The following is a 15,873-nucleotide window of genomic DNA, read 5'->3' as shown; positions in this document are numbered from 1 at the left end:
GAGAGAGAGAGAGAGAGAACGCCCGCCCACCTCCTGGTGGGGCTGCGGTGTTTACAACCATTGTACAAAACCGCTGCCCCTCCGCCGCTGCAAAAATGGATGATTTTGTGCCCGATTAAACTCCAGCATTTCCTGCAGGTTCCAAGGGACACCGCTCCTCGTGGATTAACCGGAAGCACGCCCCACCCAGGACTGTCAGCCACACCCGACTGCACAGGGCAAACAGAGCAGTCCTTGGGCAGAGTCCAGGCAGCGATGGGCTAGACGGCCTTAACAGGGTGAGCAGCAGAACGAGGAGAAAAAAACCAGGAGGTGGCAGCCGGCAGTGACGACCACCTAGAGACATGAGAGCTGTTCACAGGAGGTGACAGGGAGCAAGGCCGAGGGACTCGAACCTGCAGGACCGCAGCTCACAATGGTCATCTCCCTAAACGCCCCAGCAGGGGGTGAATCCCCCAGAAAGCTCAGCCGGGGCCGCTCCGTCTCACGTACACCTGACAGAGAGGATGCGCACATCCCTACATCACACACGGTCTCACAAATACGCAAATATGCAAGAATATTACGCCGCAGATCACCTCATGAGTCCTACCTCTGCCACCCAGGTCGAGGGACGGCTCTACTGAGGGGACAGGAGAGTGGACCGAAGTTGTATAAAAACGGTGCTCACTGTCACCCTGAAGACCTCATCGTGACTTGCTCATCTCCACGTGACTCTGAACATCTCCACGTGACCCGGACGTCTCCCCGTGACCCTGGACTTCTCCATGTGACCTGACCATCTCCATGTGACCCAGGACATCTCCAAGTGACCCTGATCACCTTCACTGTGACCCTGAACATCTCCAGATCTGACTGTCCCTCCTAGCTGGGACAGCTATGCTTGAATCGGGTGCAGGGCTGGAACACAAATGGCCAGCACTGGCTGCACCTAGGGGAGCTGTGCTGAGCCCCTGCGTCAGGCATGTTTTCTGTGTCTAAAGGACCATCCACTGTATTTTGGGATCAGCTCATGCCGATCTGTATATGAAGGCACTTCTCTGGTGGCGACAGGAAGACTGGCATCTATGGAACAATAAACTGCAGTTTGGTAGAGTCAATATTTAAATGTGCACTGAGCATGTTTAAAGCACCCACAGGCACAGCAGCAGACACATTTCTAAAAATTCAAACAATTTGCACAAAATGTGCTTCTCTCCCAGCAGACCGTTCATCGCTCGTGGCATCGTCATGGCCCCTCTCAGCCTCAGCTTAAGGCTTTGAACACAAAGAACGTACAACACACAGGACACCCTCCCTGGATGCAGCAGTAACCTCTCCTGAGATGCCCTCCCAGCCCGGCGCCCCCACAGCTTCCGCAGACCCCTGCGGAGGAACCCAGCTGTCACTGTCAGGTGGGGGACACAGTCAGGCAGAGGACAAGGAGTCCAACTGAGGGGCCAGGTGCCCAGGGTCGGCTCACCACAGGGTGCAGGACGCCACAGGCCACCCTCTTGGGCCTGGAAGACACGGCTTTTCCAGAAAGCAAGGCCTCAGTTGGCTTGTGGCAGAAACAAGGGGAGGTAGGGGTTCCCACTAAGGTCTGGGCAGAGAGGTGAGACATGGGTTGGGAGGCAGAAGAGCCAGTAGAGGCTGGACAGTTTGGGAAAAATCAATTGCAGAGTGGCGGCGGGCTGGGTCACCAGGAGTCCCACCTTGTCACCTCCTTTATACCCACCTTCATCACACCTTCCCTTTACTCCACCCATGGTGATCCCCCAGGGAGACCGAGGCCCCGCTGGGCGCTCACTGAGTACCTGGCTGCCCCGTCAACACCGCTGAGCTGCTCACATGGACAGCAGCCCCAGCCCCGCCCCACAGTGCAAGTCTTGTGGGTAGGAGGCAGGTGCAGAGATCCGGGGGTTGATGGGGGGGGTCCTCCCCTGCCTGGTGCTGTGCACTCACATTCGTACACCCAGTGTGCTTCCAGGCACCCCGCTGACCTTCCCCCAGGAGGCAGATGAAGAGGCCACCCACACGATGGCAACGCTGCCTGCACACCTGCCTCCCTCCTTCATTCACTGCCTCCCCGCAGTCAGGAGCCACGGTGATGGGCACACGGCAGGGACAACCCACAGGGCACGGGGAGGTTTAACGACTAGCTGCCTAATCGACAGTAAGTGACGAAGATGACAAGGCAGAGAGAAACCCGCCTAGAGGCCACCTGCCGGCAGGTGTGGTCTGGAGAGGGTGCTGGTTCACAGTGGCAGCAAGAGAGGTGATGGGGGAAACAGGTTGAGAGGGAAGGGGGAAACAGCTCGGGGCAGGGTGTGTGTTGGGGTGGAGGCTGAGCGCCACACACCCCAGAGCATGTGGCCACAAGGCCTCCCGGAAGTGACAAGTCCTCACCACCCCTGCCCGGCAACCCCACTCTACAGACATGGGGACGCTGAGGAAGTTCAGGGGCCCCAGCTGCAGAGGGCAGTACACAGCCGGGAGCCCAACATACTGGCCTCCCTGTACCTGCCCTGCACTCCTGGCCTTGGCGTACCTCCCACACACGCCTGGCCTCAGCATACAAGGCCCCCAAGGACCTGCTCACAGCCCATGCTGCCCTGGAGGCCTGGACCCCAATCCTGCACCCAATCCTGCACCTTCCCCACCCTTTGAAGGCTTCCTTTTCCGGCTGAAACCCCACGGCCCAACAGGACAGCCCCATGCCCTTCTCACACTCTGGAAATTCCAACCTGGTCAAAGCCAGCTCCATGCACGTGCCTGGCACCGGCAGAGGACACACCCCACAGAGCCGTCTCCCACGAGCGCACATCCTCGTGCCCAGTGCTACTCCAGCCACAAGGAAGTCATCGTCGTCTGCCCTTCCTCCCTTGGGGACCTCCCTCTAGCCATCCCAGCCAGTCCCACTCCTTCGCCAGCAGGGCTCCCCTCTCCCCTCCAGCTGGGACCTGCCACTCTCTCTGTTTACCCTCAGCAGCCAATGTATGATTATTTCTTCCCCTTGAAAATGAGACCCTTCTCTTGACTCCTCTTCCTTCCCCAGACCTGCCCATTTTCCTCCCCTTTCCAGCAGAACTCCTAGAAAAGACCCACCCTCCCCGACCCTGCCCAAGGCCTTGGCCCTACCCCAGCCTGCTTTCCCTTCCATGGCTGCTCTGGGCAATCTGTGACCAGGTCAGGGCCACCTTCACATCCTGAGCCCAGGCTCAGGTCCCAGCATCCAGCCCACCCTGCTCAGGACCATCAGCTCCCCTACCCTGGGCCCCTCCGCCAGCCTCACACCTGCACCCCAAACATCACCCCTCCTGGTGTCTCATTCACACTCAACTTGGAACCCCATCCCCGTGTCAAAGACCCCAAATCAACGCTTTCCGCTTGGCTCAGCCAGCTGTGCCCCTCCCCAGCCCATGCATGTCTCCAGCTGGGGGGTCTACTCAACCCACCATGGGACAGGCCCTGGTGGAACCCCTGGTCACCCCCAACACTCACCCCAGCAGCCTCTCCCACTTCTGCTGACCAGGCCCCTGGAAAATGCACAGGCCATGGACTCATCTCCACCATCAGCAAATCCTACCAGGCCCGCCACTCCACAGATGGGGGCACCTGGCCACCCCCAGCGCCAGCCGCTGCCTGGCTGCTGACAGTGCCTCCTCCCGTTCCCCTAGGATCCCCTGAACTCAGCAGCCAAGGTCAGATGGCTCTGTCCTCTGCTCTAGCCTCCTGGCCCGGAGTCCCCCTGGGCCCAGAGCCCTCTGTGGCCCAGCCCTGCTGCCCCTACATCCTACGCTCCTTGTGTCCCCCGGCCTGGCCTCCTCTGCTTGGGGCCTCTGGGCAGGAATCCTTTCCCCAGTACGGCACCCGCTCACCCCCGACCTCCAGGAGCACCACTCAACTGTCACCTTCTCACCAGCCTACGTGACCACCATGTCAAACAATGCACACACTCCCACCTGTACTTTCAAGATTCTCCTGCCAGCCAGATCCAGTTTTTTCTCCTTTTTTTTTTTTTGTATTGTTTAAAATTGAAGTATAGTCAGTAACAATGTGTCAATTTCTGGCATACAGCATAACGTTTCAGTCATACATACACATACGTATATTCCTTTTCAACTTCTTTTCCATTACAGGTTACTACAAAATACTGAATACAGATCTCTGTGCCCTACAGAAGAAATCTGCTTTTCAGCTACCTTATATATAGTTGTTAGTATTTGCGAACCTTTCTTTTCGTTGTTTTTAGCAGTTTCTGTCTTCCAATACGGTTACATCCTTAACTCACTTATCACCTTCCCTGCCTGTCTGCCCCTCAAGAGGGGCCTCAGCCTGTCAGGTCCAGTGATGGATCTGGGAGACTGGAAGAGAGCCTCTTGTGCTGTAGCATGTGCCCTGGTGTTGGCTGAATGAACAACTGAGGGTGCACAGGTGGTGAGGAGGCCCAGCCTGGTCACACTGCTGGAAAGGGGCGGAGGGAAGACTCTGAGGCAGACAGCGGCGCTGCTACCTGCACTCCCCAACCTCTCTCCAGGCCGCCTCAGATCAGATCTGATAAGACTGTGTCCCAACTCTCAGATCCGTCACCAGATGAGCAGTAGGGAGGGACTCCAGCTTTACCACCAACAATAAAGGCACAGAAGAGGCAACATGTCCTGATGTCTGCAGTGACATGGCTTCTCAACCAGCCGATCCCAGCTGGCTATTAACTCACTAGACAACCACAGGCTGTGAAGTCAGAGGCCCTTACAAGAAAACTATCATGGAGAGAAACAGACACGCCCCGCTGAGGTTTTCTCATCATCTTAGCTTCCTTTCTCTCATCTTCGGGGTTAGACTACAAACATGAACGGGGAGTCCCTGGGGGCCAGAAAAGAGCCAGTGTGTTGGTTTGTTGAGATGACTGACCAGTTGGTCCTTATGGGCCAGGGTCCTGGGTCTCTCTCTCTCTCTCTCTCTCACACACACACACACACACACACACACACACAATCTGCCATGTGTGCGGTCAGCGCCCTTCCCGAGTGGTGTCTCCCTCACTGCCACCCATACCAGGTGTTCCCCATGTCCCCACTGCCCTGCCCCCAGCCCTGTATCCCGCACAGGCTCCTTGCAGCCTCCAGAGCCCCACTCAGGGGGAAGCAGCTCTGCCCTTCTCCCCATAACTCACCTCCCCAGCTCTATTAGCTGCAAACTTGTCCTGCTCGGTGCGAGGATAACTAGTTAACCGCAGTTAGGAAATCTGAGAGCTTACCTCACAAACAAAGCACATATTCCCCCTCCACTCCACCTCAGACCACCTGCAGACCCTTCATCCAGCAGGAAACTCACCCACCCCCCGGGAGCTGAGAGCTGCCCCCCACCCCAGGAGAACCAGTCAAAGGGATTTCCTGAGAGACAGGATCACTGAGGGGAGGGGACACTTCATTAAGACTGGGTGGGGACATCTGCCAACCACCTCTCACCCCACCCTGGGAGCCCCCAGGGCTCTCCCACCTTGATGCTACCCATTGGGACTGGGTGTTCCCCTGCGTCTTCCCAGACTGGAGCTTCCTCACATGCCCAGCGCATCTACTGATCATAGCCAGGCACCCCAGAGGTTTTCCCCAGGGCTCAGGATTTTAATTCTCCCCTTGAAGCCCTCTGAACTCATGGCCTGGCAGGAGGTGCACAGAAGACGGAGGCCACGTGGCTTAGCATGGGCTGTGCAGAAACGACAGGGGACACAGGCCTGGGCTCACCATGAGCTGCTCAGAGATGGGGGTGACCACGGGCTGCAGGATTGGGAGTGGGGTGGGGGAGGCAGCGACTGGAGGGAAAAGAAACAGCAGCAGGTCAACATGCAGGCTCTCCACGAAGGCTCCAGGACGGTGCCTAGGACCTGGGCCAGGTGAGTTAGAAACCAGCCCAGGCAGAATCGCCCGTGGCCAGGGCCCAGGGCGCGGGGTGGGGGGCAGGATCGAGAGCAGCGCTCGACTCTCCCAGCCCAGGTGGAGCCAGAGATTTCTTCTGAGGGAGCGCCTGGGCCCACTATGGGCCACAGTCAGCACACACGGGGACTGTGCCCGGGTACCTGAGGTCCCAAGTGGGAAACTGTCACTTGGCCTGGGAAAGACTTGTACCACATCCAGCACCCTTCAGTGGACCTCCTCTCAGGTGGGGAATCTCCAAGTGCCCCCCACTCCTGGGGGACCCCCAGCACTGGACACAGGCCAAATGGACACCTCTTTGGTGTGGCCGGGCTGCAGTCACAAAGAAACCCCATCCTCCAGAGCCTGACCGTGAGCTTCTGGGCTCCAAGGCCAGGCCAGGGCTGGCACACCAGGGGCCGACACAAAGGGCCACCCCTTTGTGATGGCTGACCAGTAGGACCACACCCTGCCTGGGGCTCCTTTCCCAGGGGATGATGGCCCAGGACCACAGGGCTCTCATGGCCTCAGCCAAGGGGCTGCTCAGGGCCCTGGTCTCCACGTGGACCTGGGAGTGTTCAATGCATTGCACCCCTTCCCTAAAGGAGACCCCATGCTAGTGCTAATTCCACAGGGCTCAGGCGGGTGGGGCATAATCTCACCAGGCCAAAGATCCCCCTCCCAGAAAGGTGACCAAGTCCAGGGTAGACACAGGGCCCGAGCCTCGCCCCTGGGACCCCTGCCCCTGGAGCTCCCATCTTTCCTCCAGTGGGAAAGGGCCATCTCAGAACGGGGAGGGACTCAGAGACACAGTCAAACACCCCTTTGATGCTGAAGTGCATGTGAGCACCCCCCTACCCTCTGTCCCCCAGTGGAATTCTGCTGGGCTTCCCCCAGAGGCTCCTCTGCAGGGCGTTTGGTCAGCCCCAACCATATGAAAACTTAAGAAGCTAAACAGGCCTGGGGTCAGACCTGGACCACCTAGTGGACCCCACCCCAGCACCTCAGGAAGGAAGCGCAGACACTTAGGATTTCAAGCCGGGTAGTTAAGCAGGCAAGTGTGTTCTCCTAGAGAGCCCCTGGTGTCCTCAGAGGGGTCCTTCATAAGAGGAAATGACACACACCAAAAAAAATTTTTCTAAGTCCATAACAATTGAGAAACCAGTTCAAGTATCAGCAGACGATGGGAACAGCATCCCCCACATCCCCCATGATCACTGCACCCACACCCCCGATCACGGCACCCGCACCCCCGATCCCTGCTCCCACACCTCCATGCTCATGGCACCCGCACCCCCGATCCCTGCTCCCACACCTCCATGCTCACGGCACCCGCACCCACGGTCACTGCTCTCATACTCCCTGTGGTCACTGCTCTCACCCCGTGTGCAGGGCGGGGCACACATGAGTGCGTGCACACACATGCAAACGCCCTGGACTCAGCTCGGGGGAGACCACGCTGTCCCCTCGACACTGCTCCCTCTCACTACTGCCTCTGCCTGCAAGGGTTTCCCTCCTTTCACTCGGCAGCCTCCTGACCCCTCTTCACAATGCCGAGGCACCCCAAGATCACCCCTTTTAGTATTTGAACCTCTTTGTTGAGCTTCTTCCATTTTCAACTTGTCGCCGCCCAGACTATCCCCAGCACAGGGCACAGAGCCTTTCCTGCAGAGGAGTGCAAGTGTGTACACACGAGGGTCCGGCTCCGAAGACATCCTTCTCACTGTCACAGAGGGCAGTGTGGCCACAAGACAAGAAAGCAACTGCCGCCAACCCGAAACTGTCCCGCACCTCACTGGGCACGTCCGTTTGGTCCATCACTGCACCCCCCACACCCCACCTTACAAAGTCTCTGTGCCTTTGGGCCATGGGCCAGGCCCTAAGACCCTCTGGGTCCCTCTCACCTCCTCCCCGCAGGTGCTCAGACTGGGACCCACGTGTTCCCGCCTCTGCGGGGTCACAGCAGGCTGGGTGGTGCTCCTGTCATTTTTTTAAAGCGGAGCTGGCTTTTCAACATCGCTCACAAGTGTGTTGTTAAATTAACATCATTGCTTGTTAGCTCTCTGCTTTCGAATTAATGAAAGTGTTTTAGGATCAGCATCTTTTGTAAAAAGAGCAGAATGCTGATAACTGTTGGAGCTGAGGGCTTGTACCCAAGAGCTGGTCCCTCTGCTCTTCTGTGTTTCAATTCTCCATAATAAAAATAAACTAAAAACAGGATATTTTTTAAAAAGATCCTGATGGGCTCTTTTGAGCTCCTGCCATTGCACTTCCAAGCCCTGAGGATGAGGACGGCCGGGCTGCGGTCGCCACACCTAGGTAAAGGGCAGATGCCCGGGCACGGTGCTGTGTAACCCTCAGCACCTTCATCAAGGGGACGTCCTGGTGTCGGGGCCTGGCTCACCCCACCCGCTGGGGCGCAGCACCCACTCCAAGCCAGCCAGCCGCAGAGCCACGTGCCCGGCATTTCCCACCCGCCCATCCACAGCACGTACAGTGTTTCCCCACCTCCGTTCACCTTTAGACACCTGGACGCCAACTCCAGCCACAAAGAGGCTCTCACCTCACTACCCATTCCTGACCCTTGAACAAACTGGACTTTACAAATGGGTCTCATTGCATAGGGTCCCTCAGGGACAAGGTGAGTGTCCAGGACAGAGGGTGACATCTGCAAGTAAAGATCTGCTTTAAAACAAAGCGCCAGAGATATTTCCAAATCCGTAGGCTAAACCAGTGACTGCCCAAATGTGCTCCCTGAGTTTCTCATCCCTGCAGCAGGGCACGTGGATTTGGGAAAGCAGCCACCTTGCAAAACAAGTTCAAAGGGCACAAAGGGTAAAGGAGGGGAAAGAAGTCAAATTAGGCCCAACTCCAAATGACTTCTTAAGAAATCAAGACAGCGATGCTGACTTACCCTTCCTGAAACGCCAACAGTACCATCCCCAAATCCATTTAAAAACTTCAAGATTGAAACATGCCACACCAACATCGGTGCCGCTTCACCCTGTTCAGAAAGCCTGCGCAGGAGAGCACCCCTGGCACCACGTAAGCTGCTGAGCCAAAGCCGGCGGCAGAAAACACAGGCGAAGTGGGCGAACAAGATGATGATTTCGGGGTTGGGAACACACGGCGCTGCCAACCGCTTTCCAGACCACGGCCGCTGCCGCCAGCCTCTGAAGGACTCCGCGGCTTCCCCCACGGACGTCAAGGGAAGCCCGCGAGGCCAGCACCCGACGGTGGGAGCGGGGCCGTTCCCGTCCTAGGGGTCCCTGGGTTCCAGGGTCCCGGCCACCACCCCCTACACGGGCCCCTCCCCCATTCCCCCGCCCAGCGAGGGCCGGCCTGGGAAGCGCCGCGAGCAACGCCCCAGCCCGAGCGGGCCCCGTCCCGCCCAAGATCCCTGGCGCGCGGACGGCGGGGCAGCCCGGCCGGGGGCGTGCCCGGGCTCGGGGTCGGGGTCGGGGTCGGGGTCGCGGGGCCGGGGCCGCAGCTGAGTCCGCCGAGGCCGGGCGGGGGCCGCGCGGAAGGGCGCGGCCGGCACGCGGGGCGCGGACACTCACCACACGACGCCGTGGGAGCCCTCGCCGAGGTCGCAGGTTGCTGCAGCGCGGCCCCTCGTCGAGCACCTGCCCGCGGACCACCTCGGGGCGCGCGCCCGCCGCCCCCGCGCTGGACACGAAGTTCCGCGGCCGCCGCTCGGCCAGCGCCGCGCCTCCCAGAGGGACCGCGCCGCCGCCGCTGCAGCCGCCGCCGCTGTCGGAGGGAGGAGGACCGGCATCGCTGGGGAGACCCGACGACCCGCCGTCAGCTCGACCAACTGCTGCCTGCCCGCCTGACGAACTGACCTGACCGTTGGGCGGGCGGAGGGAGGGGCGCCGCTGAGGAGGGCGCCCGGGCGGGGCCGGGCAGCGCACGCACGCGGATTGGCTCCCGTGGCCCCGGGGGCGGGTCTCGTGGCCACACAGACTTGTAGTCTTGTTGCCTATTAGGAATGATTCGGCTATGAACGTTTGTACACAAGCTGGTTTTTTTTAACCACATTGTTCATTGTAATTTTACTCGAACTTCATAGATTAAAAAACTAAAACAAAAATAGAGGGATTAACCGCATTTCAAATAAATGTATCTTTGTCTTTGGAAACATTATTTCATAAAAGATCTCTATAATGTACAAAAAGAGCTAATGATAAATAATAAATAAATAAATAAAAATTATGAAATGCATTAATCTATTGATTCTGTTTTGAAAGATTAACAGATTCCCTTCTGAATTTCGAATATTTATATATAACTATTATATATATTATGTAAGTTATAAATTAAGACACTTAGGAATAAATCTGGCCCAGGAAGTGAAAGAGTTTTGTGTGAAGACCTACAAAACCCTGATGAAGGAAATTAAAGAGGACTTAAAGACATGGAAAGACATCCCGTGTTCTTGCATTGCAAGAATTAATAATGTCAAAATGGCCACGCTGCCCAGAGCGATCTACAGATTTAATGCGGTCCCTATCACATTACCCAGGACATTTTTTTCACAGAACTACAACAAACCATCCTAAAATTTATATGCAATCACAGAAGACCCGGAATTACCAAAGCATTACTGAAGAAAAAGAACGAAGCTGGAGGAATAACCCTCTCAGGCTTCAGACAATACTACAGAGCTACAGTGAAAACAGCACGGTGTTGGAACAAAAACAGACATACAGGATCAATGGAACGGGATAGAAAGTCCAGAGATAAACCCACGCACGTATAGTCAATTAACCCATGACGAAGGAGGCAAAAATACACGGTGGAGGAAAGACAGTCTCTTCAGTAAGTGGTGCTGGGAAAACTGGGAAACAACCTGTAAAGGACTGAAATTAGAACATTCTCCAACACCATGTACAAAAATGAACCCAAAATGGATTAATAAACCTCAGTGGAAGAACAGATACTGAAAAACTCCTAGGGGAAAGCATAGGCACAACACTCGCGGACATACATTAACGCAATGTATTTTTCAACCAGCTCCTGGACTTTTGCGAATGAAAGCAAAAGTAAACAAGTGGGATCTAAGTAAACTCAAAGGATTTTGTACAACTGAGGATACCATCCACAAAACAAAAAGACAACCTACAGAATGGGAGAAAACCTTTGCAAATGATGTGACTGACCGGAGACACATTTCCAAAACACACAAACAGCTCATACACCCTAGTATCAAAGAAACAAGCAACCCAATCCAAAAACGGGCAGAACACCTAGGCAAACAATTCTCCACACCAGACATTCAAATGGCCAATAGTGCCCATGAGAAAAATGCTCAGCACCGCTCATTGTCGGAGAAATGCAGATCAAAACTACAAGGCGATATCACCTTACACCAGCCAGGATGGCAATCACTGAGAAGTTTACAAGTGACAGATGCTGAAGGGGGTGTGGAGAAAAGGGAACCCTCCAGCAGTGTGGGTGGGAGGGTAGATGGGTGCAGCCACGATGGAGGTTCCTCAAAAACATGAACATAAACCTACCACGTGATCCAGCAATCCCACTCCCGGGAACATATCCGGAGAAATAGAAAATTCAAAAAGACACATACACCCCAGTGTTCACAGCAGCACTATTTACCACAGCCAAGACATGGAAACAACCCAACCGTCCATCAACAGATGCCGAGATAAAGAAGATGTGGTACACATATACAGTGGAACAGCACTCAGCCATAAAACAAGAATAAAATAGTGTCACTTGCAGCAATAGGGATGGACCTGAAGATTATCATTCTAAGTGAAGTGGGCCAGAAAGGGAAAGAAACATGCCATATGACATCATTTATACGACGAATCAAAACAATAATAACAATAATAATAAGGCCACAAATGGACTTTCCTCCTAACCCTAAACTCCTGTGCCTTTCTCTCAAACCCTGCAGCTTAGAACTGTGAGGAACTTACGGAATGTGCAAGAATTATCTAACATAGCACTTTAGTAATTACAATCTTGTTCTGCCATGCCATTATGATTTCTACTTAATTTTTTAAACCTCATTTCCATCATGACATTCTAAGCACATTTTAAGGAAATTAAAAGAAATCCCTGCATTAAATTTGCAAAAGTGTCAATAAAAAAAAATCAGGAAATAAAACAGCATGATAAACGTTAAACAGTAGTTCAGAAAATTGCATTTCTACTTTGGCTAATTTGGCTTAACATTTTTTTACATAACATTTACATTTTCATTAATTTCAATTTAGAAAGTCTGAGTTGACGTGTTTGAAGCTATACTACTTTGAATTAACTGAAGTGCTAAATGTGATTTTTTGTAACAGCTTTATTGAGATAAAATTTACATACCATAAAATTCACCCTTTTAAAGTGTATACACCAATGGTTTTTATTTAGTATATTCACAGAATTGTGTAACCTATCACCACTATCTAACTTTAGAACATTTTCATCACACCAAAAAGAAATCTGCTCCCATTGGCAATCCCTCCTTATCCTCCCTTCTCCCATTCCCTGGCAACCACTAATCTAGCTTCTGTCTTTGTGGATATGCCCATTTTAGCCATTTTATATAAATGGAATCATATAATATGTGTTCTTTTTTCCTACTGGCTTTGTTCACTAAGCACGTTTTTAAGGCTCATCTATAACACAGCATGTATCAGTATTTAATTCCTTTTTATGGCTGAATAAGTTTCCATTTTATGGATATACAACATTTGCTTATCCTTTCATCAATTTATGAACTTTAGACTGTTTCCACTTTTCACTATTATGAGTAATGCTGCTATGAACATTTGAGTACAAGTCTTTGCGTAGACATATGCTTTCAGTTATCCTGGGGATATACCTAGGAATGGAATTGCTGGGTCATACGGTAATTATGGTAACTCCATGTTTAATTTTTTGAGGAAGTGCCAAACTTTTTCCACCTTGGCTGCATCGTTATATATTCTCACCAGCAATGTATGAGAGTTCCAATTGCTCTACACTTTTGTCAACACGTGTGACTTTAGTCTGTCTTTTTGATTACAGCCATCTCAGTAGGTGTGACGTAGTATTCCATTTGGTTTAGACTTGTATTTCTCTAATGACCAATGATGTTGAGCATCTTTTTATGTGTTTATTACCCATTTGCATATCTTCTTTGGAAAAATGTCTATCAAACTCTTTTGCCCTTTTTAATTGGGCCATTTGTCATTTTATTGTTGCACTGTAAAATTTATTTATACATTCCAGATCCTTATCAGATATGTGACTTGTAAATATTTTCTTCCATTCTGAGTTATCTTTTCACCCTCTTGATGGTGTTTTAAATTTTAATGAAGTACAATATATCTATATTTTTCTTTCGTTGCTTGTGCTTTTTTGGTGTTATATCGAAGAAACCACTGCCTACTCCAAGGTCATGAAGGTTTACTCCTACGGTTTTTCCTAAGAGTTTTACAATTTTAACTCACCCATTCTGAGTTACTTTTTGTATATGAGAGGAGGTAGAGGTCCAACTTCATTCTTTTGAACGTAGGTAGTCAGTTGTGCCAGTACCATTTATTAAAAGACTAGTCTTTCTCCACTCAAATGTCTTGGCACCATTGTCAAAAAATCCATTAATCATAAATCTTAGGGTTTATTTCTGGACCCTCGATTCTATTTCATTGATTTATACATCTATTTTTATGTCCACACCATGCTGTCTTATTTACTATAGCTTTATAGTGAGTTTTAAAATCAAGAAGTGTGAATCCTTCGATTTCACTGTTCTTATTCAAGATCATTTTTACTACTCTGGGTCTCTTGCACTTCCATATGAATTTAAGGACAAGCTTGTCAATTTCTGTTAAAAAAAAAATAAGGCAGTTGGAATTTTGACAAGGGCTGCATTGAATCTACGGATGAATTCATGAAGCATTGTCATCTTAACAACATTAGGTCTTCTAATCCATGGACAAGAGATCTATTTACCTAGGTCCTGAATTTCCTTCAGTGGTATTTGTAGTGAAAAGTGTATGAATCTTGAACTCCCTTTATTAACTTTATTTCCAAGTATTTTGTTCTTTATGATGCTATTATAAATAGAGCTGTTTTTGCTAGCATATAGAAATACAATTGGTTTTGTGAATTGACTTTGTATCTTGCCACCTTGCTGAACTTGTTTATTAGTTCTAATAGGCTTTTGTGTATGTAGATGGGTATTCCTTAAAATTTTAAATAGAGAAGACTGTCACCTGCAAATATTGATAGCATGACTTCTTCTTTTTCAATCTGGATGCCTTTTATTTCTTTTTCTTGCCTAAGTGGCCTGGCAATATAAGTATTAAGAGCCGACAACCATATCTTGCTCGTGATCTTAGAGGCAGTCATTCTTTCATTGCTAAGTATGAACGGGTTTTCAAAGATGCTGGTTTTACACAGATGACCTTTATTGGGCTGAGGGAATTTTCATCTGCGAAGAATTCACTTTACCAAAGAAAGGTCTGGCCTTTGCCCTCAGGTTCCAGAGGTAATCTTCATGCCTGTTGGAGTGTCTTAGTTTGCCTATGGGCCTTGAGTCACACTGGAACAATATGATCAGGGTGGAGGCTTTGGGCCACACAGTATCTTTAGACCTCTGGAGAGACTACAGACTGAGATCAACCATATGATCAGCCACTCAGGCCTATGCAATGAAGCCCCAAGGAAAAGTCTGAACACTGAGGTTTGGGTGAGGTTCCCCTGCTGGCAGTACTCCATGCGTACTGTCACATATTCATGGCAGGACAGTTAGCACATTCCACATTTGGTACTTCCCTGGATTCTGCCACATGTTTTTCTTCCCTTGGCTGATTTTAATCTGAATCCTTTCCCTGTAATAACCCGTAACTGTGAGTATAACAGCTTCCAGTGAGTTCTGTTGAGTGATTCTAGTAAACCTAAGGATGGTTTTGGAAACCCCTTGAACTTACAGTTGGTGTCAGAAGTGAGGGTAGTCTCGTGCGAACTACTGTTGTTCCCCTAACATTGCTGTTGTTTCAACTCTCTGCACCTTCTCTTCCTAGTTTCTTGGGTCCTTTTATTATGAGAGTGTAGTGGATTTTGTCAAAAGCTTTTAGTGCCTAATAAGATGTCATTTTTTTCCTTTAGTCTATTAATATGTTGGATAACTGGTTGATTTTCATGTTGAACCACTTTGTGTTCTTGATATAAATCCAGTACAATACAAACATTTTTTAAAACAACCATAGCAATATGGCTAAATTGGCAAAGAAAAACAGGAATCAGATGTTTTGTGTTAGGAAAGTATAAGTAATGTACTCACCATTCATTATCCAAGGCATATCAAAGATCACCATTTTTGCTGAAAGATAAAAAACAATTCGTTGACTGTGACTTAGTACCATGATAGTAGTATCACTTACACCTGGCCTAGAAAAAACTGGTGATCTAAATTTAACTAAAAACTCAGCTGGAGGACTCAGTTTTAATTCCATGAAGTATAAGTGGTGCTAGAACTAACTTCTCACAATGGTGAGGGGCCTACCTAGGGGGACAGCTTGTGTGAGATGAATAATGTACTATTACTGCCTGCTGGCAAATGGCCTGTTCTTTTATTCATTTATTGCTCTTGTTGTTTGCAGAAAGGTACAAGAGAAAATAGTTACGTGGGTAAATGGAAACGTTGGATGTTGCATGTTGTAATAGTGCTAAAGTCCACTGCGTTTTAAAATTATTTCAATGTCTAATTTATGCTTTCAGTTATAATTTCCTAGAGATTATATTGTTAAGCCCGCTCTGGCAGTTGTCCCCCCATTTTAAATAAATCATTATGTTTTAAGAAACAAAAATTATTTCAGCTTTTCTTAATATTATGAGCCCCAGAAAGCCAATAATTTCAAAATATACAGAAGTATCATTTTCATGCTTAGATGAAGATATTAAGCAGCCATATTAACAACTGTGATAAAAAATCAGAAACCACAAAGGGGATTTGTATATCAAATTCGAATCC

General features: G+C 50.6%; 1 protein-coding gene across 5 annotated transcripts in view; it reads right to left on the bottom strand.

The window, feature by feature from the left end:
* The window catches only part of LOC105106732 (uncharacterized), a 105,013-nt gene that overhangs the window by 66,822 nt on the left and 22,318 nt on the right, over positions 1–15,873 (bottom strand). For all 5 annotated transcript variants that reach the window (XR_010378139.1, XR_010378140.1, XM_064480195.1 and 2 more), the window contains exons 7-8: positions 15,184–15,222; positions 9,455–9,876 (exon numbers count right to left, since the gene is read on the bottom strand). Coding sequence is in view for 3 of the 5 variants with exons in the window: in XM_064480195.1 (XP_064336265.1) it covers positions 9,455–9,876; positions 15,184–15,222 (461 nt within the window). In the remaining 2 variants the exon portion in view is untranslated. The remainder of the gene's footprint in view (positions 1–9,454; positions 9,877–15,183; positions 15,223–15,873) is intronic.

The sequence above is a fragment of the Camelus dromedarius genome, chromosome 27 (assembly GCF_036321535.1).
Source record: "Camelus dromedarius isolate mCamDro1 chromosome 27, mCamDro1.pat, whole genome shotgun sequence".
Lineage (NCBI taxonomy): Eukaryota > Metazoa > Chordata > Mammalia > Artiodactyla > Camelidae > Camelus > Camelus dromedarius.
This window is presented reverse-complemented; position numbering and strand designations above follow the sequence as displayed.